Source organism: Natrix helvetica (assembly GCF_964273705.1).
Source record: "Natrix helvetica genome assembly, chromosome: 4".
Lineage (NCBI taxonomy): Eukaryota > Metazoa > Chordata > Lepidosauria > Squamata > Natricidae > Natrix > Natrix helvetica.
This window is the reverse complement of record NC_138550.1, coordinates 14,490,707-14,513,780: the sequence shown is the minus strand read 5'-3', so window position 1 is coordinate 14,513,780 and position 23,074 is coordinate 14,490,707. Positions and strand designations below refer to the sequence as shown.

Genomic DNA, 23,074 nt, shown 5'->3' with positions numbered 1-23,074 from the left:
CAGATTTGTGGGACCAAGTGTGATTTACAGATTTTGGATGTCCACCAAATAACAGCAAACAGGAATAAAGTACAGAAAATTATCAGAAAGCCCTTTTAGGAGAAAAACTGTCTATGTGTTCATTAAGGGTTGATACTGACTTGATGTCACATAATCAATCAATCAACTCTAGCAATAAAACTTTGTATAATAGGGGTATGCATAAATGTTGGCAGGGATGGGTAACCAGGGCTGGGTTCCTGCCAGTTCTAGCCTCTTCTATAGAAGAGGTTCCACAAATCTACTGTGCTGTTTAGAACCGGTTCCAGCTCCCTCCCCCCACCCATCAGCACCACGCTTGCCCCGCCCGCCGCTCACTGATTGGCTGGCTCACCAATCACTCCATCCACCTCTAAGAGTCCTATCTAAACCTTAAAGTCTTAAAGCTGTCAAGTTTGAACACCCCTGGGTTTTTTTCTAAAGGGTTAGGGGTGCAAGGATCTTGTAACTTGACACCTTTAAGACTTGCACACTTCAATGCCAGAGTTCCTGAGCCAACATTTTGGTTGCTAAGCAAGAGCGTTGTTAAGTGAGTTTCACCACATTTTACAAGTTGGCCATGCCCACCCAGTCACATGTCTGGCAAGCCACTCCCACCTGGTCACATGGTCAGCAAGCCACTCCCACCCAGTCACATGGCCAGCAAGCCACTCCCACAAAGCAGGCCACACTTACAGAAGAGGTTCTAAAAAATGTTGAAACCCACCACTGTGGGTAACTAACGATGAAACATGACTCATGATGAAAAAGCTGACTCAGAGAATGCATTGGAATGCTGGTATATAATGGTAGAATCTCTGTCAACTGCATGTGTCATTTGGATGAAATTTGCTGAGTGTCAAGATAGAGCGGCAGAAAATATTCTCCCCACTTGTATATTTCTAATATAACTGGGGAGGATGATTCTATTCACAGGGATCTCATAGTTCCAGAATCTTGGGGAGATTCAAAATGTTTAAGGAATGCCAGGGACTCCAACAGAAAGCAGCAGCCCTGGACAAAGGTCATATTCAAATGAATGAAGTTATTTCAAGTTACTCTCTAATCCTTTCAAGTGTGTTCATCTTTGACAACTGGACATCCTTCCCAAAAGAACACTAAGGTGGAGTCGCCTGCATTGTGCATGTTCTTTGGAACATATTTGAGGTTAACAGACATACTTAAAATGGAGAAATAATGCCGTAGACGGGCGATTTGCAGCTTCTTATTTTCTTATTTGTTACTGGGCTTTTTTTAAAACACCAATGGAAGGCAAAAATCACAAAACTGCATCTCCCTTATTTTGGTTATGTCATGCGAGTGAATTCACTGGAGAAAGCAATCATGCTTGGAAGAGGTTAGTGGTAAAAGGAAGCCAGGCCATAAAAGAGCACAGTGGCTGGACAGTGTCAAAACTGACCCCTTCCAAACATGGAACAATTCAAAGAAATAGTGCAATGTTGGAAAAAATATCCATCCGGTTCAGTTCCAAAGCTGGGAGAAAGACACTGGAAATAAAATGGAGTTTGGAGGCTGATTGGAAAGAAGGTCCATTTATTGATGAAGCAGAACCACCAACCACATGTCGTTCTGGGGCAGCTGACCCATCAATAAACAGACCCTCTTTCCAATCAGCCTCCGGTTTCCATTTTGTTTCCAATGCCTTTCTCCCAGCTTGGAACTGGATCTAGAATTTTTCTTCCAACAGCAAGAGGGGAAGATGTGGAGAGATAAGGCCCATTGAATCACCGAGAGTCAGACAATAATGAATTGATAAGTTCATCACCACTGTTTTTTTTTAAAGGAGGACCCAATTAAAAAAATAGTATGGCAGGCACTTGTCCTATTCCCTCCACGCCTCCAATTGGGGGATTGGGCTGAGAGTGTAGACCAGTGATGGCTACCATTTTTGTCCTCATGTGCCGAAAGCACATGTGAGCGCTTCACAGTGCGTGCGCCAGAGGTGAGTTCCTACCGGTTCGGACCAGTTTGGCCGAGTAGATAGTATGTCGGATGTCCACGCCCCTGAACCGGTCCTACAGTGGTGCCATCTTGTTTTTTGCTTCTACACATGTGCAGAAGCAATTTTTTCACTACTGTGCATGCACGCATAAGGCGCATCAAGCGTGCGTATGCTCGAAGCGCATCCCTGAGCGAACTGGCAGTAACAGAAGCTGGAACCCACCCCTGGAGTGCACACATGCCCACACCCATAGTACAATGTGCGTGGCCCCCGCACCCCTCCTATGCATGCCTACACTGTTACAGGAGTTATGTAAGCCTTATATGCAGTTTTGTTCCTCTCTAGCAGTCATCTCCATTGTTCAGCGATGTATTTTCTGCCTCTCTAGGATTTACCTCTATCTGCTCCTGTGAGGCACTTCCTGTTCCTGTTGGATGCAGATCGATGGCTTTTATAGTGTTTCGCAGAGACTTGAAAATCAGCTGCCTGGCGGCGCATGCTTGGTGGAGCTCAGCTGGGGCTTGCATGCCAACAGAGCGTCCTCCACGTGTCACTTGTGGCACATGTGCTGTAGGTTCACTATAGTGGTGGGTTCCGGATCCTGTTGCAACCAGTACGGTTGCAATGGAGCCTGGCGTCCACCACATGAATGTGTGCAGTGCAAGCACACACACATGCAATGTGCGCATGTGTCCTTACCTCTTGTGATGCCTCGCGAGCCTCCACGACACTCCAGCTGCTCAGCAGAGTGTCGCGCAGGCGCCATGCGTGTGCACGGAAGCACCGAAGAGCTCAAATACAAGTAAGGAACTCGGGCGGGCAGGTACCGTACCGGAATGGTACCCATACCGGGGCATACTGCCTGCAACCCACCACTGGTTCACTATCACAGGTGTAGACAGTTTGAACCATTCAAAGCCTCTATCCTTCTAAGCAGGGTTGTTGCCCAATTCCTCCATGCATTTTCCACTATAGAAAATTGGTTTTCGTTGGTGAGGATGGAGGTTTCGCTAGCCTCTTATATGAATTTTTGCTGCTGGCATCATAGGTCCTTTGGATTCCTCTATCTTGGAAAAAAAAATATTTTGGATTATTACCCGAATCATCCAAATCCACTAGAAAGCATTACACTGTGTATTTAAATGTACCCTATCAATTCAATTGTGTGGCAATATTGAGATAAAGCTGAGAACAGCATGGGATTCTTGCTCTAAATTCATTTTGCGTTCTGATACAAATTTGCAAGAATTAAACTTTTGATCGATGGCTTGCAGTTTCCAGGTTCTACACTCAGCGGGCCTGTGAGGGAAGTCAGAGATGTCACATTATCAATTCAAATGCCTTGTCAGCATGGCAATAAGCTCAAATTACCACATCTTGCGAGGATATTTCTCATTTTGGGGAAATTTTAGAGATGCAATGAAGTTGTTCCACACGTCCTCTGGTTCAAGAGAAGAAAGGCAAATGCTTGGCTTGAATAAAATAATTGTGAGGTATTTGCTGCTCTATGGAAGATTCTAATTCTGGGAAAGGTTGAAAGAAAGAGAAAGGGACAACTAAAAGCAAGATGGATGGATTCAATTTATTTTATTTTTTTATTAACTCTGGGCGATGTTGAATGCAACCCTGAAAGGCCAAATTAAGACTGTCATGAGAAAAATCTACTAGTTACTAAGAATCAACAATGCCATTATAATGTATAATGGATCAATGAATGAGTGAACATATTAACTAAAACAGAGAAGTACAACAAAACCCATTGTTTTATAACAGGGATGTCAAACTTGATTTTATTAAGGGACGCATCAGGGTTGTATTTGACCTCGGGGGGCTGGGGTGGATGTGGCCAACTCAATATCACTCAAGCCAGGGACACCTGTGGTGGTGAAGTGCTAAGGTAGGACTTCCTTCAGACTCTCCCTCACTCTCATTATAACCTTCCTTCCTTCCTTCCTTCTCTTCTCTTCTCTTCTCTTCTTTGAAAAGGATGGCCTCCTGCAGCCCACTGCCAGCAAAAATAAAGTTCAGTGGGGGCTGCATGCAGTCCCCCTGAGCTCCATTTTCACTGGCAGAGGTTTGCAGGAGGCCATCATGGCCGAAAACAGGGTCTGGGGGATGGGTGCAGCCCCTCTCAACCTCCATTTTCACTGGCAGAGGCATTATGGGCTGGTCCTTTGCTGTTTCCAGAGCAGCCCTGCAGGCCAGATATAAGTATGGATCTGTCCCACGGGCCTTGAGTTTCACATCCCTGTTTTATAACAATACATACATACACACAATACTCCACCAGGGTTGTTGGATTTATACTAATTATAAGGGGATCAGTTGCAATTGAATGCACTCGCTAAATTGATGGCAACAATCTCTGCATCCTAGTACCAAGGTCTTGATGCAAAAATCTATTTTCTCAGACCGGATTATCAAAACTTTTTGTTCCCCACAAGGACAAGCAGGATCAACAGGAATCTGGCCTCCTCTTTTCATTTAAACTTTATTTAAAGCCACTAACACATTTTATTAAAAGGCACAAAGTTTTATAAACTTTAGCTCACTTTGTCAGGTTTCAGGCAATGGCTGAACTGATGCAAGATTTAAATTTGGATGAGGTGGGTTGGATGAGGGGGAGGGGGGAATACTACTATGCAAGTACAGGTTATAGGTGAGGCAGATGGACAGAGGAGGTATTTCCATCAATTAGCCATTCCAAATGTGTTAAACACCCACTGTGCTTGATAAGGCCTGTTGAGATAAGCCTAAAAACCTTTCGATTTGTGTCAGTTTGACAGTCTCTTGCTCTGTAATGCTGGTGTACAATAATTTCTTTCTTCATCAACCTTGGGAATTTGTCATCCAGGAAAGTAAACATAACGTGGGGATGATTTCTTTGTCCTTGATTTCAGTCAACTAATGTCAACTTTGTTTCTTTAACTCTTTTGTGCAAAGTCTGGTTGGGTTGCCAATATTGCTTGAAGTCATCACTCCAGCAGATCTGATGAATATAGCTCAAAAAGTATTTTTGTATTTTTAGTTCACGTTCGTACTCCCTTCACATTCATACTCCCTTGACAGAAAATCATTTGTTTTCATTTTTTGCCCCAAAGGAACAAAATAAACAATTAGTTAAATTCTTGCCAGCCGATCTAGGAGTTTAGAACTTCATTAATTAGGGGGAAGCTGAGGGATGTTTATGTTTGTCTTTCCTCATTTGCATCTGTCTATTGCCTCTCTAGCTTTTCACACTTTAACTGAGTTCAGGGGAAAACATCAGAAGGTCAGTTAAATCCTAGGAAAACATCATACAATTCTTGGGGCTTTTTCAGATCAGGCATCACTCCAATGGAGAGAGGGTTAATATGGAAAACAAACAGACAAAAAGTACTCTGGACAAAAATAATGAAATACAAGGTACTTCTCTAAGTACGATCACAATTCAGTTTAAAGTTTCCATTGCTAAGCAAGGCAGTTGGTAAGCGAGTTTTGTCTTTAAAACCTTTCTTGCCACAGTTGCTAAGTGAATCACTGCAGCTAAGTTAGTAGAATAGAATAGAATAACAGAGTTGGAAGGGACCTTGGAGGTCTTCTAGTTCAACCCCATGCTTAGGCAGGAAACTCTATACTATTTCAGATAAATGGCTGTCCAACATCTTAAAGACTTCCAGTATTGGAGCATTTACAACTTCTGGAGGTAAGCTGTTCCATTGATTAATTGTTCTAACTGTCAGGAAGTTTCTCCTCAGTTCTAGGTTGCTTCTCTCCTTGATTAGTTTCCACCCATTGCTTCTTGTCCTAACTTCAGGTGCTTTGGAGAATAGCTTGACTCCCTCTTCTTTGTGGCAGCCCCTGAGATATTGGAACACTGCTATCATGTCTCCCCTAGACCAGTAATATGGCTGATAACTGAATCTCTTTTCCCCATCGCTAGTCACAAGTTACAAAAACTGATCACATGATCCCAGGACATTGCAACCATCAGAAATATGAGCCAGTTGACAAATGTCTGGATTTTGATCACACGACTATGGGGATGCAGCAATGGTCGTAAGTATGAAAAACGATCATAGAGTAAGTCATTTTTTCCCAGTGTTGTAAGGTTGCTAAAGGAATGGTTACAAGTCGAAGATCACCTGTATAAAACAAATTCCTATATTCATAGATATGAATATAATTGTCTGGTTCTTCATGACACAACTAGACTTTTTTTTTTTGCATTGTTTCAACGTGACTTCATCATCTCTATCCAAAAGGTGATAAAGTGGGATAACAAAATTGTTACTTACATGCAAATTGAAGTGATGCTTCCCTGCTTAAAATGCTACCGTAGACATTGGTGGTAAAACACTGGTACTGCCCAGCATCTTTTAATTCACTGGGATTGTTGATAATAAGGCTTCCTTCTATTACACTGTAGCGGTAATCACTTTCTATGTCTAAGTCGGTTCCATTCTGGAGCCACCTTGGAAGGAAAATAAAATAAAAGAGTTTAATAAGTTTCAAGAAGATATGGACAGCTGAAAGGAGAGGTTGATGCAATTAATGGGTTCACTTTTAATCCGGCTCTCAGTTTAGAAATTTGGATAACATTCCTATGCAAAATATTCAGATCCATGGGTATTTCCTAGAATACAATTTTTTAAAGAAAACATTTTGCATTTTTATTTCCAATACACATTTCCCCCCCCAGCATATTTTCTCCTGGTGTACCCAACGGTGTCCATATTTCTGAGATGAAAACTGTGTTATATTGTGAAAAGTATGAAACTTGAGCATGATTATGCATTCAACCATTCTCTTGTACATTTGGTCAGCCTACATAGTTTTATCTTAATTTTGATAGTCTTTCTTCATTTCTTATCCAACCTATATTCAGAAACCACATATAGGTATTTGTTTCTCTATCTGGCTATCAAACCTTTGTTGATTAATTAAACTGGGAAAACATCAACAGAAATGTAATCACTTGTGTCTAGTGCAATAATTATGTACCATAATTACAATTTGTCCTGCCTCTTGCAGCTCCATTTGTTTATTATTTATTTAGCAATCCTATTTACCGATCTCATTCGTTTTTGGGATTCCTTAGCATTATTTCATTATTGTTAATGCAGATCTTGAAGCAGTGGTACCTGTTTTTCTATTTAATTATTACATTTATATGTCCACTTCAGAGGTGGGTTCTTACCGGTTCAGCCCGGTTTGGCCGAACCGGTAGTGGTTTGGCGGCCTGGGTCACTGGAACCCGCAGCGACCCAGACCTGCCATGCCCCCAAATTGGTTCTCCTACGGGGCTGCCATTTTCATTTTCGGTTCTGCGCATGTGCAGAACAATTGCAATTGCACAAATGTAACTTTTTTCTTGTTTAATGTTTTGTGGATGTGCAGACCTATTTTTGTGCAAATAAACATGTGCGCAAAGCACATGCGCACATAATTTTTTTGCACGTACCGAACCGGCAGTAATGCTGGGAGCAACCCACCCCTGGTCCACTTGTACCTTTTGTGTACAATGCCTGCAAAGTGTCAGGCTACTTAAGTGAATAATAGGAAGGTGTTGTGGTTGCAATCATGTAAGCTCTGAAGGACATCTTCCAAATAATTTCTGAAGTATACTGTCAAGTTCAAAAGAGCAGTTCCACATGTGATTTATTATAAATGCTAATTTATTGCTAAAAGTCTATCAACTAATCTTCTCAACTAATGGTTGGCACATGCTTGGAGTTAGAGGAGGATCAATGGTACTCAAGGTGGATTGGACATACTTCTAAATGTGGCTACGTAGGGATTCTTGGCTGATCCCCCTTTTCACACCAAGCCAGATTCTTTCTTCTACATATGCACATCCCTAGAATTGGACATCTTAAGTATTCCACAAGTTTACAGCACTGATTTTATATCTTGGATCTTGGCATTGCACGTTTTTGAAGGCCAGCTCTCACCATACCATACCAAACTTGATATGGCTCTTGCAATTACAGAAATTGTGCCAAACGCAGAATGTTAATTCATAAAATTATTGAGAATGCTCAAGGGATGATTAAGGATTAATCTAGGAATCAACTAGGAAGGTAAAGGACATCTGCTGGATCTTTTTTAAACATCCAACATATTGATCACATTTTGCATACAACGATTTTAGCATAAGGTAGATGTTCAATAGGCTATATAATGTAAATTATATACTGAAAGATAATATTGATAAAAGTCTACTTAGAGGACCAACTCAACATAACCCAACCCAGTGACACAGTGGAAATCTTGATCAGATATCTGAAAATTGCAGAAATTGATAGAAAACCAGAAATCGAATCCTAGGAAGCCTACATTGTTGGAAAGTCCAGAAACGACTTGATTTTTCTGCTCCAGTGGTGACTCTGGGTGGGATAGCAATCTCCTTAAAGGAGCAGAACTGCAACGTAGGGATGTACTTAGCCTCGCGCCTATTTTGGGTCTATGGGTAATGTCTATGAGTAATGTAATGAGTAATAGGCAGGGCTGATTCAGCAGGTTCTGACAGGTTGTGGAGAACTGGTAGCAGAAATTTTGAGTAGTTCAGAGAACCGGCAAATACCACCTCTGGCTGGCCTCCAGAGTGGGTTGGGAATAGAGATTTTGCAGTATCCTTCCCCCAGGAGTGGGGTGGGAATGGAGATTTTGCACTATCCTTCCCCTGCCACGCCCACCAAGCCATGCCCACAGAACCGGTAGTTAAAAAAAATGAATTTCACCACTGGTAATAGGTAATGAGTCTATTAGTAATGGCTATTAGCCTCTTGTCTACTTTGAGTCTACGGTTAATGGAGGTTTTACTCAGCTCTAGCTAGTACACCAATCACAGCCTTACTCAGAGAAAGTGGTTCTGGCACCGTAACTTGCAAGCCTATCAACTCTTCTACAAATGGTTGCAATTTTATTTTACACAAAACTGCTGTGGAAGCTACAGTTAGTACAAAATACAACAGTCCACTTAGTGGTGGATGAGAACTGCTTTTGCACATAAAACCTGTGCAAAAAAAACCTTGCACATAAAAACTGTAGTTTCTAACTATATGCTTGAAAATTGAAAATGTGGTATATTTTACTAGAAAACTCTATATGGCTGGAGACCTAGATGCCTGGAGTTCCATCAATGTTAGGAAGAACTGCCAGTCCGGTATGTACATAATTTAATGTACTGTATAGGATTGGCTAGAGGGGTGGCAACATAAATACTGCATTCAGTTTTGGTCGCCACGATGTAAAAAAGATACAGAGACTCTAGAAAGAATCCAGAGAAGAGCAATAAAGATTATTAGGGGATTAGAGGCTAAAACACATGAAGAAGCATTGCAGGAACTGGGTATGTCTAGTTTAATGAAAAGAAGGACTAGGGGAGAATATCTCAGGAGCTGCCACAAAGAAAACGGAGTCAAACTATCCTCCAAAACACATGAGGGCAGGAGAAGAAGCAATGGGTGGAAACTAATCAAAGAGAGAAACAACTTAGAACCGAGGAGAAATTTCCTGACAGTTAGAACAATTAATCAATGGAAGTTGTGAATGTTCCAACACTGGAAGTTTTTAAGAAGATGTTGGATAATCATTTGTCTGAAATGGTATAGGGTTTCCTATCTAAGGAGGGGGTTGGACTAGAAGACCTCCAAGGTTCCTTCTAACTCTGTTATTCTATTCTGTTCTAAATGTTTAAATAAATAAATAAAAATATAAAACAAAAATAAGCCATATGTAGGTATACTGACAGTTCCCCTGTTATGTTAGCTTCAGGGAAGATTTAGAAATAAGTTTCTTTTTAGTCGTAGCGCTACTAACTGGAATAGTTTTCTGTAAGAGATTAGTATCACTTCTTCTCTCTTCATGAGATTTAAGAAGCCTTGAAAACAGACTTGTGTGAAAGAACTTTAAAGGTTAAAATAATAATTCAGGAATTTTAATAATATGTTATTTTAATAATTTGCTATATTGTTTCATCGACGCTTTTATCGTGTTACTGTCTCTTGTAAACTGCCAGGAGTCCTAAGGGAGCAAGGCAATATAGAAACAAAACAAATTAACAAATAAAGGTCAAAACCTGAACAGCAGATCTATGAATTGATTACCCATCAAATTATTTATCTGAGATCTAATGTTCCAGATCTAAAAAAAGATTCCTTCTCCCACAAGAAATGATGAAGGTGAATTTCATATTATTAACCTGTAGTTAAAAAAAAATAAAAATGAAATGAGGCCAGAAATGAGCCTGTGTCTGGCCTCCGGAGTGCCTCTGGAGCCTGGGGGAAGCAGTTTTTGCCCTCCCAGAGGCACGAGGAAAACCTTGTGGGCTTTTTCCTGGGGAAAGCAAAAATCCCCCCCCTCCATGGTGCAGGAGGCCGACTAGGCCACGCCCACCATGGCCACGCCCACCTAGCAACCGGTCAGAGAATCCGTTGCTGAAATTTTTGAAGCCCCTGGAAATGTTCCAATTTTCATAATCTGAACCAATGTTCAAACTGGAGTAACGTTCTTAAAAATGCAGACAAAAATTAGCACTATTGGGAACAGATTGCCCAAAAGTGAACATTAGGGAAAATGGCGCTTTGTGCAAGGATGCGTATATTGGCAGTTGCGTCCGTTTGTAAAATTCATTGATTAGAAAAAAGACAGGTACGTAAGTGAATGAATTAAGATAATTTTGTAACTGAATCTTTTGAAATAACAATGGAATCGATTTTAGCTAAAAAACAGAATACAGGTAGACCACAACTGAGCCCAACATTTCCACTGTTAAGCAAGACAGTTGTTAAGTGAGTTTTGCCCCATTTGATGACCTTCCTTGCCACAATGGTTGAGTGAACCACTGCAGTTGTCGCATTAGTAGCACAATTGGTAAAGTGAATTTGGCTTCCCCGTAAACTTTGCTCGTCAGAAAGTCGCAAAAGGTGATCATGTGACCCTGGGATACTGCAACATCATAAACACAAGACTGTTGCTATACGTCTGAATTTTGATCGCATGACCACGGGGATGCTTCAATGGCCATAAGTATGAAAAATGGTCATAGGTTACTTATTTCAGTGCCGTTGTAACTTCAAATCGCCACCGAACGAAAGGTTGTAAGTCAAGGACCACTGTACACAGACTTGGAATCAAAATAGGTGGCTCAGCTCCATTGCTAAAACATGTTAGCTACCTGTAGGTTGGGGCAGGATTTCCTCTTGCTTGACAACTGAGAGACACTTTCTTCTCGTCTGAATCCATGGGGAAGATCACCGGGTCAGGTTCTTGAATAAACATCGGCCCATAATCGACACCCTCTATGAAGACAAAAAGAAAGATCTCCTTCAGAGATTACTACTGAAAGTACTTGCTCAGAGGTATGAATTGTGAGCCTTGTTCAGCATAACCTTTTGGGATCTACTTCAGAAACAATTCATTCTCTTCCCAATAATCAAATGATATAAATATACACGTATGTAGAGTCATCAAATACTCGGAATGTCCTTTAGATTAGGTTTTATCGGTATGCTACCTATATCTGCCAAGATGTTGTATGGCTCTAGTAGCACCACACACCAGGGATGGGTTCTGGCTTCTTCTATTGCTGGTTTGATCAGGGACGCTTGTGTGCTTGATGTGTGTTACGCACGCATGTGCGGTAGGTAAAAAAAAAATCTGCTCATGCACAGAAACAAAAACCAAGATGGCAGCTCCCATGGTGCTGCCGATAGAATCGGTTCAGGGCCATGGCTGGCCGAGTTATTACCTACTCGGTAGAACCAGTCCGAACTGGTAGGAATCCACCTCTGCCACACACATATCCATTTGAGACATTGCTGTAATTATGCCACCCAGACTAACCTATATTTGTGCTGAATGGCTATGCACTTAAGACTTTGACTAAGAATAACTTTATTGTTACTTTGAATGTGCATTAATCGGCATACATTAAAATTAAATATCATTGCATGCAGCTCTTAAAAGATCACCACCTCCAATATACACTACATGAACATGACAAAATAAATAAATAAATAAATAATTATGTGTACACCCATATATGTTATATTACACAGATAAACAACACAGTCTAGTTTGGATGTATATATGTAAAGTAAAGTTAAAGGTTCCCCTTGCACAAATGAGCTAGTCGTTCCCGACTCTAGGTTGTGCTCATCTCCATTTCAAAGCCGAAGAGCCAGCGCTGTCCGAAGACGTCTCCGTTGTCATATGGCCGGCATGACTAAATGCCAAAGGCGCACGGAACACTGTTACCTTCCCACCAAAGGTGGTTCCTATTTTTCTACTTGTATTTTTACCTGCTTTCTAACTGCTAGGTTGGCAGAAGCTGGGACAAGTAACGGGAGCTCACTTGGTTACGTGGCTCTGGGGATTCGAACCACCAAACTGCCAACCTTTCTGATCAACAAGCTCAGCATCTTAACCACTGAGCCACTGTGTCCCCTCTTGTATACATGTACATGGTGAGAAAAAATGAATCTTGTGAGTTTACCAGATAGATCGCATAAGGAATAAAGCTGTTACAGAATCTGGAACTCCTGCTCTAGATACTTTGAAACCTCTTCACAGAGCGGGGCCACAGGAACAGACCATAAAGTGAGTGTGTGGAGTCTCTAACAATGCTTTGAACTCTAAGCACATAGCATGTACAACCTTATGTAAATTTGTTCAATAATTAAACGGAAGCTTCTGGCCATCTAAATTCAAGTTGGTGCCTCAACTCAGAACGCCGAGTCATTCAATCTTGATGCCTCATATTGAAGTGGAAAAGCAGGCACTTCAACATGATTGAAAGGCCCATGAACAGAAATTATTTTTAGCATCCAAGTTGATCTTGAGTGAGCCAATCCTACCCATAATTTGAAACAAAAGAACTTCTTAGATTGCCTTCAAAAAGCTACTTCCAATAAAACGTCATGGAATGGATCTTATTAATTTCATAGGTCAGTGTGGAAAAATTTACAGGATCCATTTCAGAAGTTATCAATCCTTTCCCCACACCCCTCGGATTTCAGATTTAATTTTCTATCAAGGTTCGTGTTTTTAGAGTCCAGTTATTAAGGGGACTTCAACAGCCATTTACTCAGGGTTTTCAAAATCAATCACAGCCAATTTTCAAAGACGAAATAAGTACTTGAATTACTTATTAAGCTAAACCGCCTGGTTAATCCAAATGTGTGCCTGGCCATATTATTCATCATTTATCTCTTGAACTAAGTCTACCATCCATTCTAAGTGAAATATGGATTTCTCATAAACCAAGGAAAGGTACACTGTATAAAATACAGGACTGGGGATGCTGAAGTGGAATGACATTGCTGTTTGAGTAAGATAGAATTATATGTATAAACAGGTTGAATTCTGTTCTGACCCAGGCTTCCTTAAAAAGCAAAAGCCCTTTTATTTACATGACTGTGAATTCCTTTCATTCACAGTCAGCAAGGCTTAGCAAATAGACTTTCAGAGGAATGTTTATCCACATGAATCTTATCTCATTTGGAGAGCTGCCAAATAACTAGTTTCCAAACGCAGGGGAAGGCAATACTTGGCAGAGTCTCTTACAGTCACAAGCAGAACTTTCCACTCTTGAAACGATCAAATGAACGAATTGTTTCCTGTAAAAGCCCACTCCCCCTTTGTTCCTCTTTTGTTTACTATCAGAAGGGTCAATCACCTCCAAAGTGTGGCTTTACTCTTAAGTCAACCCTGCTTTCTTAGTTGTTCTTGTTTTCTGGCAGCTCTGTGCATGCCCACACTGGGAACAGGGTCCAGCTGTTCTTCTGCCTCACTGCTGTCTTGCTCCCTCTCTGCCTCTGACGGAGAGCCCTCGTCTGACCTTTCCTCAGCCCCCAGGACTGGCCCATGTTCCTCCCCTACATATCAAATGACTATGTAGTTTAAATTAGCACTTTGCAGAAAAAAAAAAGATTGTCTTCTATTTTTTCCCCCTCCTCTTTGATTTGAAAAAGAATATGCTTTCACGATGCACTTCAAATGTATTTGAAAGAAAACACAATTGGTGAGTATCTTTTGCTTATTTAACTTAAGAAATGGGCAGAAGTTGAAAATCTGCATCGTGTCTTTTGTTGTATATGCATCTCTCTAGCGGTCTTAGGAGTCTTCATGCAGGGGGTTACAAAAAAACATGATAATGGCCATGCCAATTCTAAATTTGTGGCATATATTTTGATTGCATGAAAAGGCATTGGATGATGATTGCATGAAAATGTCTATGGATTGCATTTTGATTGCATGAAAATGTCTATGGAGATTCTCAGTCATCCAGGTCATGGTTATCCCAAAGGTGCTTATTCAAGAGGCAACTGGACTTTCTGGTATTTCTTTGAAGACCTTTTGCTTCTCATCTAAGCAGCTTCTTCAGCTATTCAGAACTTCTTGGATGAGAAGCGAAACATCTTCAAAGAAAGACCAGAAAGTCCAGTTGCCTCTTGAAAAAGCACGATTGGGACATGATTGCATAGAACTTTGATAATGAAAGAAGTATCTGCAGGAAGAGTCAAGAAAGCCAATATGGCATCTAGAACAGTGACGGGTTCCTACCGGCTCGGACCGGTTTGGCCAAACCGGTAGTAGCTTGGCGGCCTGGGTCGCTGGAACTGACAGCGACCCAATCCTGCCACACCCCCAAAATGGTTCTCCCGACGGCGCTGTAGGCACCACCATTTTTTTGGCTTCTGCGCATGTGCAGAAGCATTTTTATAGTACTGTGCATGTACGCGGCATGCACATTAAGCACACATGCATGAAGCGCATGTGTGGGCTGCATCCCTGAGTGAATCAGCAGTAGCGGTTGCTGGAACCCGCCACTGATCTAGAACCATACAGTCAAAGACCTTTCTCCTTTTTTACTTGTCTTGAATGTGCAATAGCAACCATATTGACTTCTCTTACAGACACCCCTATCTGTAAGGAAGGTTGAACTATAAGAATGACTAACTCAAGGTAACCAGCCAGTATCAATTAACCAATATATGCAATACAGGACAGCAACTTTTTGTTATGGCCCATTGGCTGCTAGCCCCTCCAGCAGCCGAATCAGAGGAGGAGGGTCAGCATCAAGACAACCTGAGAGCTCCGAGGGGGGAAACGGGAATGGAACTGGCAGAGACACAGAGAGGGTGGGGTAGAGCCTGGGCCGTCCATCAGCCCTCAAATGGGGAGTCAACAGCTCCCAGGTCTGAAGGTGGCTGATGAGGAAGAGGAGGAATATCTGGATCCAGTGGCTGATGTGCAGATGCGCCAAAGGCAGAGGAGAGGAGAGCAGTGGAAATCTATGGGCTGATTCTTGGGAAGGAAGAGCCACCCCTGCTAACAAAGCCCCACCCTAGCTCTGGGGATAAAAGGCAGGGGGCGGAGATGAATAGATGTGGCAAACAACTATTCATCTTTGGGCCAGATGGACTTGTTAGCTCATTCAGTTCACTTCAGTGGGTTTGTCATGTTTGGGGAACTGGGTCAGAACGCATCCATTGATTTTCTGCTTGTCCTGATCCAGCCAGAAGAAAAAGAAATTGAAAATGTTAGCTTCCTGGAAATTAGTTAAAGGGCTTGTAGCATTTTGCATAAACACTGCTCTCCATAAATAAACGGCAGGATAATTTGCTTTGTGTCTTTCAGTTCCTAATCCCCATGATTGAATGCTCTTAAACAAACCAATGGTTTTCATCTGCTAATTTGAAAGCTTTTTGCACGCACAAAAAGACACTTTGGTGCCTAAACATTGGCATGATGTGGTCCTTCTCAATAGACATAATGATTCCGATCAATCCTTGTCAATTTGGTTTCTCAGAGGAGCACAAAAGGGATTCCTAGCAAATCACATATGTGACTATTGGCAATCTATCTCTGGGAGATTTATCTGAACACATCCGTGGATATTTATTTTTCATTGCATTTCTACACCAACCAACTTCAAAAGATCAGAGTGGTTTGCGGTAGATAAAGACAGCACTGCCAGTAGAATATATAACCATGCCAAAGAAACAACAACAAGGAACTAGAAAGCATTCCATCATTTTTTTAAAAAATTGCTGACATTTTAGTTGGCAAAGATTTTTCAGAAATAAATGCCATTGTGTTCACCGGGGCTCACTTCATGTAAATCGTTAGAGACTAGAGCGGTAGAGACTGTAACCTCAACTTTTTTTTCAGACCTGAAAAGAATCAAATGATCTGAAACGTGTCTAGAATCCTACAGAAATCACAACAGGATTTACAGATTACACTAAACTGTGGATGGCTGTGTACAGCAGCCTTAGACCTTTTAATGTTGCGATATAAAATATGGTTTTGCAAATCACCATTTCTGACTCTTAAAGGGTTTTAGGACTACAGACTTCCAATTGTCTTCTGTTTCTGTGCTCGTGGAGAAACTGGTAAGATGCATTACCGTATTTTTTGGAGTATAAAACACACCAGAGTATAAAACGCACCAAGGTTTTGAAGAGGCAAATTAAGAAAGTTTTTGCACTCTGCAGACCTCCCAAAAATGGTCCAATTTTCATGAAAATGGACATGTTTTTTGTCAAAAAAAGGGCATGCATAGCCTTTAGGAGGCTTATAGAGTGCTCCTGAGGGCTGGGGCAAAATTTAGCAAAAAAAATGACCCGTTTTTCGCTCATTTCTGCCCTCCCCAGCCCCCAGGAGCACTCTGAAAGCCTCCTAAAGGCTATGCATGGTCATTTTGGTGAAGGGGCAGGGTTTCGGGAGGCAAAAAATTGCTGTATTCAGTGTATAAGATGCACCCAGATTTTCATCCTCCTTTTTGAGGGAAAAAGGTGCGTCTTATTCTCTGAAAAATACAGTAACTCATAAACCTGTTCAGACTGTTTCCTTGCCTTTCTCCTTTTCCAAGAGGGAAAAAGAAATGTATTCAGTGTATAAGACGAACCCAGATTTTCACCCTCTTTTTTGAGGGGAAAAAGGTGCGTCTTATACTCTGAAAAATATGGTAAGTATATTTTTTACTTTTTTTTTAGCTAACAGTAAAGCCAAGATGTGGAGCTTTTGACACTTTCCAAGCCCCAGGCTGTAGTCCAGAGCCAAGTTTCTAAAGCCTTATGAAAGAACTGGGGCCATTCTAATGTCTGAATGAATCCACAAACAGGATCTATAGCAGAGATGGCCCATCTTCTTGTTTCCCTCAGTTGGCTCTTTTTATCTAATGGGATCTGCAGCATGTCAAATTTGCTGGCTTGAATTAGATGGTCCCTAAGGTAGCCCGGTCCCTGAATATATACATATTTATTACATTTTTTTCTGATAAATAAATGAAAGGAGACTAGTATTGATCTATTTTGAGCTATTTAGCTCTCATCAGCTAGCCATACGGTTGCTGGGATTCGAATTTGGGCTGTTTTTACATATTAGGCAGTTGTATTAACCTCTAAGCCACAAGCTCTCCTCCGTTATCACCTGGTGTGGCCAAATAGGAAGCCATATGCTCCCTCCTATATTTGGGAATACCAGGTGCTTTGACAAAAGAAAAAGAGCACATAAATACATACATACATACATACATACATACATACATACATACATACATACATACATGTATGCATGCATGCATACACACACACACACACAGTACACACACACAAACACACACAAACACACACACACACACACACACACACACACACACAGAGTGAGTGTTATGTGTAACTGAATGGAGTTGAGTGTTTATTGGCCGGATGCCTTTCCTATCACCAATGCAGAGTCTGCAGCTGATATTTACTCATTGTGCCCAGAGAGAGATATACCTGCCACTACTCAGGATCGAACTCACAGCCTCGTTCGTGACTGTGAGGCGAGAGCTCCACTTCTAGGCCACTGCATCTCTCAAAACTGATAATATATGTGTATGATTTAATTAGTGAATTATACGATAGTTATTAATTAGTGTTAATAACAATTAATTATCTAATATAATAGAATTAATAATGTAATTATTAATTATCCACAAATTTTCCTAGAGAAAGAATCAGAGTAGATTATTATTATTATTCACACTGATAGCAGCCCTATTACTATTTCATTTCATTGTTGATCTAGAGCAGTGTTTCTCAAACTTGGTGACTTTAAGTCCTGTGGACTTCAACTCCCAGAATCCCCCAGCCAGCACAGCTGGCTGGAGGATTCTGGGAGTTGAAGTCCACAGGACTTAAAGTCACCAAGTTTGAGAAACACTGATCTAGAGGTCCTTAAAGCTGTGCCTGGCATTTTGAAATACTAACAAAGAAAACAGGTAAAGTACGTTTGATAACCAATCAGGAAGAGGGAAAAAAGCTCAGCAAAGTAAAAAGAAGCCTGGTTGGATGGTTCAGTTCTGACAGCTGCAGAATCCATAGTTCTAAATTCCCAAAGGTCAAAATTCTCTAAGCTGACTCCAGACCAAGTTGTGTTTTCTAACTTTAGTCATAATTCGTAAGCAGGAACATAAAAGGGGAGGAGAAATTAATAGGTTATAACGAATCATGACAAGGATGCTGATACATAATAAATCAATGATTTTCCTTAACAAAGACAGATCTATTGAGAAATAAATGCAGACAAGCATATGTTCTCACTTAATACCATTAATTTCCCAGGGGCAACATTACTTTTCGCCTGCTTTTCATCAAGATTTTAGTAACACCTGTCAATTGTCAGCCTCCTCCCGTTCTGAACTTCAGCAAGTTTCTTACAAACCCTAAATTGCCATATACTGTATGTTATTGAGCAGTAGCAGTATTTCTCAACCTTGACAGCTTAAAGATATGTGAATTTTGATTCCCAGAATTTCATGGCCAACATACTGGCCAAGGAATTCTGGGAATTGAAGTCCACATATTTTCAAGTTGCCAAGGTGCACAGACACTGAGTTTACATTATGCAAATTTGATTGATATCAATGCCACCTCCCCAAGTATTCAGTTAACATTCCAAGTATTCACATACAGTTTCAGCAAATTATTAAGCCCTCCCATGCAAAATGAATTGAGGCCTTTGAACTATGGTGCTGGAGAAGACTCCTGCAAGTCCCTTGGACAAAAGGCCATCAAACCGGTCAGTCCTAGAGGAGATCAACCCTGACTGCTCTTTAGAAGGCCAGATCCTGAAGAGGAAACTCAAATACTTTGGACACCTAATGGGAAGGAAGGACTCCCTAGAGAAGAGCCTAATGCTGGGAAGGATGGAGGGCAAAAGAAGAAGGGGACGACAGAGAATAAGGTGGGTGTATGGAGTCACTGAAGCAGTAACTGTGAGCTCAGATGGACTCCAGAGAATGGCAGAGGACAGGAAGACTTGGAGGAATGTTGTCCATGGAGTCGTGATGGGTCAGACATGACTTCACAACTAACAACAGCAACAACTGCAAAATGTGGAGTTTAATCACTTTGGAGTGCAGGTTTCCTACACAGATTTGTGCCTATTTTGGTACCCAGTTTGCCTGCAATATCTACAACTTATTCTTTTCATATAAAAATTAAACATATTCATTTGAAATATGTGAGTTTCCCTAATGTTTCCAAATAGTCTTAAAAGCCTTAATAAATAGTATTTTGTATTAATTTGTTCACATGTATATTGATTTTTTGTATGATTTCATTAACTGCTTTTATCTCATACATGTAGAGTACACACACACACATATATATGCATACATATACATACATACATGCATGCATGCATGCATGCATGCATGCATATTGTGTCACAACCCCTGGTATGCCCAAATATGGGCATACCAGGGGTTGTGACACAATACATACCTATTTCCCTGGCTTAGCTGATAAAGGAGGAGAGTCTGTGGCTTAGTGGCTAATACAACTGCCTAATATGTAATACAATATATGGCTAGCTGATGAGAGCTAAATAGCTTGAAATAGATCTATAATACTAGTCTCCCTTTATTTATCAGCACAAATGCAACATACATACACACACACACACAAACATACATGTTTAAATTTCTGTAACTACAAAAAAAAATTAAACATGTATGTTTGTGTGTGTGTATGTATGTTGCATTTGTGCTGATAAATAAATAAAGGGAGACTAGTATTATAGATCACAATACATAATACATAATGTATTGTTTTATTCTGCGGTTTTATTCTTTATTCAAAACACCTTGAACTGCTTTTGTTGTAACTGAACAGGAAGCTGGATATAAATATTCAAAAATGATAAATAAAACATTCATGTAAAAAAAGTCCCAATATGTTGCAATATGATTTTTTAAAAATGGAAATCTGTTTTAATACAACTGTTCAACTTATCACATTTTCTTGGCCTTGCAGAGAATATACTAAAGGCTGGGGTTTTTTTTCCCCAAAGGGGGCAATTCTACTATGTACCCAAAGGGCCTTGTTGGTGTTAACAGAGAATTGGATTGACAGCTCAACGCTGTTGATTTAAATGGGCTAGTCTAAGTATGTTGAAGCCTGAACTAAACGTGATTCAGTTTCAGAGCCTGCTGAGAGAAAATTGAGGTAATCAGTTCTGCTACCTCTCTTGGCAACTGGTTGTTTGATCTGCTTTTACTGTTAGGTTTTTTTTTGAAGCTCCGATGGATTCCCCCCCCCCCCCTTCATGTAACTTAAAAATCCTGAAGATGAAACTCAAATACTTTGGCCACCTAATGAGAAGGAAGGACTCACTTGCAAAGAAACCTAATGCTGGGAAAGATTGAGGGCAAAAGGAGAAGGGGACGACAGAGAATGAGGTGGCTGGATGGAGTCACTGAAGCAGTAGGCATGAGCTTAAACGGACTCCAGAGGATGGTAGAGGACAGGAAGGCCTGGATGAACGTTGGGGTCACAATGGGTCAGACACAACTTTGCAACTAACAAAAACAACAACACTTTAAAAATATTATTTTGTGTTCAGGAGAGAACACTGTGGGCCTTTTTGTTTTAGGCGACATCTTTCAGGTAAATCATAAGACGGTGATATCTCATCCCTACTCAATCTCCTTTGCTCACATATCCAGTGCCCTTCATCTGTATTAATAGGACATTTTTCTGGTCCCTGAATCATAGCAATAGCACTTAGACTTATATACCGCTTCACAGTGCTTTTCACAGCCCTCTCTAAGCGGTTTACAGAGTCAGCATATTGCCCCCAACAATCCTCATTTTACCGACCTTGGAAAGATGGAAGGCTGAGTCAACCTTGAGCTTGGTGATATTCGATCTGCTGAATTGCAGGCAGTCGGCAGTCAGCCGAAGTAGCCTGCAGTACTGCACTCTAACCACTGCGCCACCGTGGCTCTTCCTTGTTGCCCTTCTCTGAATCTCTGCCAGTTTGCTTCTGATTCTTTTAAAGCATGATTCTCACCTTACCTTACCTTTATTTCGATTTTTATACCGCCCCCTCTCCCCAAAGGGACTCGGGGCGGTGTACAGTCAAATGAAATAGATAAAATGGACTACAAACATGCAAACATAAAAACATAGAAGAGGAGGCAATACAACACTGTACAGGTAAAGCAGATAAAAACAGTATCACAACTGAGCACAGTCCTTGAGATTGGCTGATTTAATAGAAAGTGAAGTGTTATGATAGTTCCCAAAGAAGTTATTATTCATTAATCTGGACATGACTTTTCACTTTTGAATTCATTCTTTGACTATTTGCTTTCAATTTACAATTGCTATGTGCCAACTTCAGATTACGAGTGTTCATGGTTTTTCAATTAACCTTCATTACTGTGGAAACAGACATTCTGAATTTATTTATGAATCTATTTTTGCAAATTTCAGGCTAATGTACAAGGACAGCAAATCCAATTAAATTAACTATCAGATCATCTTCTTCTTCTTCTTCTTCTTCTTCTTCTTCTTCTTCTTCTTCTTCTTCTTCTTCTTCTTCTTCTTCTTCTTCTTCTCCTTCTCCTCCTCCTCCTCCTCCTCCTCCTCCTCCTCCTCTTCATTTTCTTTTTCTACTCCTTTCTTCCTCTTCCTTCTTCCTTTTCTAGGATTTTAGCTAAGACACATTTACTTGCCATTGGCATTGTATGAGAGCAATAGTGCCTTTTGATTTAAGACAGAAATCATGAAGCTTGCATCAGTTTTGCAAAAGCTCACTAAAGGGGATCTAAGTATTTCGATGTTATACTGTGGTTGCAAATGCTTGAGCATTGTGTGAAATTCAGCCAGTTTTCATGCTACTATCATCCCTGTGGGTGAAAATAGGTGAAACGGAAAGCTGAAAGATACTCTACTAGCTCAAGCTTGGGGGAAATCTGTTTCTATATTTCATAGACTAAGATAACAAAATATTTGATTGCACATAGTAGAACAGACAATAAAACACTCTTTTGATGCAGCGTTGTGGGCTTTTCTGACATCCGTGGTTTTTACTTGATGAAAAGGACTTAAGCAAGAGCTAAGGGTCATGTACTCCAAGTCCAACAAGGGAGAAAAGACAGACGAGGAGATGTTACCCTCTAAAGTACAAGACTGGAACTGATAGTTTCTAAAAACCTGATAGTTTTAAGCTTGAAAGAAGCCTTGGAACTAATACCTTTAAAACTCATGGCTTTACACTCATGAGGGGTTAGGCTTCCTAGATAAATGTCTCTTCACTTCTCACAGAGCTCAGCGCTGAGAATTGCCAGATCTGGGATGCAAAAATCAGGCAACCACAACTCATCAGTGAAGAGACAAGATTTACTTTAGAAAATTAAAATAAAACCATAAACTCTAGATGTGTTTATGGGTTTTGAAATAAAATACTACTACTACTAAATGCTAAACATCTGAATAATTTATTCTACGGTATAGGTTTTCCACACATTTGTTGTTGTTAGTTGCGAAGTCGTGTCCGACCTACCGCGATCCCATGAACAACACTTCTCCAGGCCTTCCTGTCCTCTACAGGAAGGACTTAAATGGACTCTTAAATGGACTCTGTCTGGAGTCCATTTAAGCTCACACTGACTGCTTCAGTGACTCCATCCAGCCACCTCATTCTCTGTCGTCCCATTCTTCTTTTGCCCTCAATCTTTCCCAGCATTAGGCTCTTCTCCGGTGAGTCCTTCCTTCTCATTAGGTGACCAAAGCATTTGAGTTTCATCTTCAGGATATGGCCTTTTAA

At 40.8% G+C, this 23,074-nt stretch overlaps 1 protein-coding gene across 1 annotated transcript in view; it reads right to left on the bottom strand.

Annotated features, from left to right (window-relative positions):
• Nucleotides 1–23,074, bottom strand: part of CNTN5 (contactin 5) — a 354,084-nt gene that overhangs the window by 272,613 nt on the left and 58,397 nt on the right. Inside the window, exons 3-4 of the mRNA XM_081951235.1 lie at nt 11,142–11,265; nt 6,259–6,434 (exon numbers count right to left, since the gene is read on the bottom strand). Of these exons, the coding sequence (XP_081807361.1) occupies nt 6,259–6,434; nt 11,142–11,265 (300 nt within the window). The remainder of the gene's footprint in view (nt 1–6,258; nt 6,435–11,141; nt 11,266–23,074) is intronic.